Source organism: Pelmatolapia mariae, linkage group LG16_19, assembly GCF_036321145.2.
Source record: "Pelmatolapia mariae isolate MD_Pm_ZW linkage group LG16_19, Pm_UMD_F_2, whole genome shotgun sequence".
NCBI classification, from domain to species: Eukaryota; Metazoa; Chordata; class Actinopteri; order Cichliformes; family Cichlidae; genus Pelmatolapia; species Pelmatolapia mariae.
In genome coordinates this window covers 19,606,347-19,610,379 of record NC_086241.1, presented here as the reverse complement: position 1 = coordinate 19,610,379, position 4,033 = coordinate 19,606,347, and the positions used below count along the sequence as shown (strand labels likewise).

At 34.0% G+C, this 4,033-nt stretch overlaps 1 protein-coding gene across 1 annotated transcript; it reads right to left on the bottom strand.

Annotated features, from left to right (window-relative positions):
- Positions 1 to 2,223: 2,223 nt before the first annotated feature.
- On the bottom strand, positions 2,224 to 3,050 carry LOC134644753 (complement C1q-like protein 2). Its single transcript, XM_063497794.1, has 3 exons — positions 2,822 to 3,050; positions 2,601 to 2,735; positions 2,224 to 2,510 (listed from the first exon to the last, which is right to left on the bottom strand). Exons 1-3 carry the CDS (start codon positions 3,048 to 3,050, stop codon positions 2,224 to 2,226), a joined length of 651 nt encoding a protein of 216 aa, XP_063353864.1.
- Between the last annotated feature and the right edge of the window lie 983 nt (positions 3,051 to 4,033).

Sequence of the window (4,033 nt, the reverse complement as noted above, 5' to 3'; positions counted from 1 at the left end):
TTTAAATAATAAATATCAATATTGCGTTACCTTTTTTGTAGAAGACTATAATTAATAAGAGCACATTAGATCTTGCTTCACATTTATTTTTACTTATGTTTTTTTTACATTTTATCTTTATTACTACCTCATCCAAAGGGGTTATGTTTTTCGTAGTGTATGTGTCATGTCAGGTGTGGGTCTGACCTCCTTCCCTTGGAGCATATTTACTTTCCACTATAAACATGCCCCTTTCATTCATTTGCAGAGTGTCACCAAGAGATGGCGCTTTCTTCAAAAAAAACAAAAAACTTTGACTTAGATAGCTACCCATAGATAATTTTCTCAGTATTATTGTAGGGTCTTTACTTTTTCATATAAATTGCATTGAGGCCATTGTGTTGATAAAAAGTAAAACAATTGAATTGAATTTTGCATTCTTCTGATAAATTTAATTTGTAACCCTCTTCAACCATTAAAATATAAACACTTAAGCTAGACAGATAGTAGACAAAACCATTCAGACAAAATTAGTTTATTTCATAAAAACCATTCAGACATTTTACAATGCAAATCACCGAAACTGTTTCTAGTTTTTAATTCATCCATTTCAATCTTATCTAATAAATAGGTACAATCTAAAAGAAAATTAAATACCAAAAACAAAATATTCTCGCACACAATCTTCCTCATAAATCCCAAACCAGATGTTGAGGTTATTTCTCAGACTGGTAGAACCAAAACTTAAATTAAATCTTGTCTTTTGGACAACCTTTACACCAAACATCAGGAACATTAAAGAAATAATTTTAAAACATTGGCATATCCTTCAAAGTGATCCAAACTTACCAAGGAATTTTAAAGAACCACCAATGATTAGAGAGGTAAAAACATTAGAGATATGCTTGACAAAGCTTTCCAGGACCCTAAAACTCCAGAAATAACCTTGATAAGTCATAACCTACAAGATAATTTCAAATGTGGGTCTTGCATAAACTGTCAATACACAAAAAATTTAAAATGATTTAAACACCCTATTAGTGGCAAGCTCATTGACATAAAGGGTTTTATGACTTGCAAAACTGAAAATGTAATCTAGATGACACAGTGCCCATGCAAAAGAAACATATAAGAGAAACATCCTGGCCTCTAAAAAATGAATTAATGAACATAGAAGTTCGATTAAGAGAAATGATTTAACCAGTCCTGTTGCAAGACATTTTAATGAAATAATTCACCTTTATTTTTTATAGGCATTAAAGCCATTAAACCTAGTCAAAGAAGTGGCAATATTAATTTTATCAAAAAAAAAAAAAAGAAGCATTCTGATATTTTGTTTGAATAGTTTACAGCCTACAGGTATGGATGAGGATTTATCTATTAATGAGTTTCTGTGAACTTTGATGGCTCTGATGACTTATCCAGGAGCTCATAAAAGATCCTAGAGCAACATCTAAATAACGTCCAATAAGGAAGTGGTGCCTTCAGCAGCCTCGTGTTAACGTTGAAGCTGATCATACATTTAGATAAGGAGTGTTAAGCATCTCATGTGATTTGTCTTTCAGAATGTTTTCCCCAATGCCCAACATCTGAATAAAGGGGGAGTTTCTTTAAAAAAAAGAAAAAAGACAAACTAACAACATAAATCTCACCGAATTGCTTAAAATCACTGCCTGTATACTGTATCGCTCATCAGCCTGTGTTCTTTGATATCCTTCTGCCATTTTAATTTTTTTTCTTATTTTATAACCAATCTCATTGCCTTTTCTGTTCATTTTTATTTCAAATAAAGTATTTAAAAAGGTATAGTTTAAGGTTTAGATACTGGCAGTTTTTAGAGCTGTTGGTAATGTACTGAATTACTTCTTTCTTTCTTTTTTATTTTCACAGGTTTTATTTTTGTGTGTAACCTCCATAGACTGTATGTTGATGGGCCACTGTGACATCAACCACTGGTATCTGAACTCTCCACTACTCAATAAACAAAATAAGGAATCGTAATAATAATGATAATAATAATAATAAGAAGAAGAAGAAGAATAATAAGAAACAGGAAGTTAGTAGTAGAAAACAACGATGAGTGTCAAAATAAGGTGCAAGGAACTAAATAAAGGCATTTAGGGTTATTTACAAATAATAATAATAATAAAACTTTGAACTCCTTTGGAAAAAAGCCGAGAAAATGCATATATTTATCTTACCATGCATAAGAAGTCATGCAAGCATATAACCATGTTGTTTACATTACAGTGTAAACAGAAAAAAACCACTAAAAGTATTGTAGTTCATGCTGTCGTCATAGACAATCCTGTTCGCCTGGAGCTCCACATACACATTGTCTCCCACGTCGAGAGGGATGACCACAGCATTGCTACCCATGTCATTGGCATCACTTCCACTGGTATCCCAGACGGATGTCAGTCTTTTACCATTCTTCATGAGACTTACAACGGAGTTGGGAACAGAGTTGAGGTTGTTAAACATTGAGAATCGAAAGAAGTACATTCCTTTGGTCATTGCTGTGAAAATCCCTGTCAAAAAATTAAAACTGGTTAGATTTCACAGGTTTTCATGACTTTCTCTTTCTCCATGCAACACTTTCTCTGTTACAGAGATACTACCTGTTGAAGGATTGTAGCCACTGCCTATGTTGGAGAAAATGTTCTTGTACCGCAGTGGAGTAGGACTGTCAAAAGGGCCAGTATTTCCAAAGCCAGAATCAAGGAGGGCTACAGAAAAGGCTACCTGAGGAATGCCTGAAAGCAACAAATTTAATAAGAATTTCCAGGACAAAATTAAATTTCAATCTTACAGTTAATCAAACCAAGTTGACTTGTGTTACCTCCAATACGTTTCTGCAGATCCATGACTTCTTTTTCAGTTTTTTGAAGCTTGATCTCTAGAAGTGTTATTTTATCCGCAATGTTTGTGACTTTCTCTCCCACAGCTCCCAGGTCTTGAGTTATACGAGTGAAAGAGCAGACATCACAAATTTTGTCACAATCGCTTTTAATTTGAGAATCACAAAGACAGCTGCCGATTGCCAGAATGAGGACTGCAAATGACTTCATCTTTGCACTTTTGTGCTCTGCTTCTCTGTTCAGAAGTCCTTGACTTATATATCTTCAGAGATGCAAAACAGGATGTGGCCAACTGTAAACATTAAAACAAGTTTTACTGGTCAGGTCATCAAATACATCAAATATTAGCTTGAACATCCTGGCCACTGATGTCAAAACACAAACTCCTCACAGCGCAATCATTCCATCCAATGTTCAGCACACTGAAACATAGAGGCAAGGGAGAGCTATAGGACACAGATTAGTGAGTGAGAAAGCCATAATCCAGGACAAAACAAGAAGCATCCATTAGTACAAAGAAACAAACAAATAAAAAAGAAGTTATGAACGATATATAAATGAATCCCTCTTTAAAATCTTGTAATCATTCTACTGCACTTTTAAAAATAAATTCAAGTTTATTCACTTGAGGTTACTTCATTTTTTTGAGAGAATGAATATTAATACTTTCTTAAGTGAAGGCAAGTTACAGTCACATTTTCCAGTGCAATACAGGTAAAGAAGAAAAAGTCATTTTAAGATATTTTAGCATCAGTCACTTATGAGTCTACATTCATCTTTACACTATTTTGAACAAAAGCTGGACGTCAATTTGAAAATTTGGTAATAGCTTTTTTTTGTTTATTTTGTTTTTAATCTTTGCTATCAGTGATCTAACTTTTTTCAAAATTGCAAACACATGTTGTGTCAGACACATTTGAAGTCACTGGATTACTTTACTAGTGTCTGCTACCAAATAGTTTAACTAAACCCATTTTGTACAGAAATTGGCTGCAGTTATGCTGGGTGTGAAGCGGGGGGGGGGGGGGGGGGGGGGGGGGGTGCTTACTAGATACTTCTCAATAGTTAAGAGTGAATGGATCAAAATAAGTCTTTTTTTTTGTTTGTTTAAAAAAGCACTATTGAAAGAAAGAAATGAAATGGCAGGAATGCCAGAGGAGCAAAACACCAGCTACTGGTAGACATAACAGTTG

Excerpts from the sequence above, each read along its gene's own strand:
- LOC134644753 (XM_063497794.1), bottom strand. The coding sequence starts at position 3,050 with ATGAAGTCATTTGCAGTCCTCATTCTGGCAATCGGCAGCTGTCTTTGT. Across the intron at positions 2,736-2,821 it reads TCTGCAGAAACGTATTGGAG|GCATTCCTCAGGTAGCCTTT; the intron begins GTAACACAAGTC and ends TGTTGCTTTCAG. Across the intron at positions 2,511-2,600 it reads TGGCTACAATCCTTCAACAG|GGATTTTCACAGCAATGACC; the intron begins GTAGTATCTCTG and ends ATTTTTTGACAG.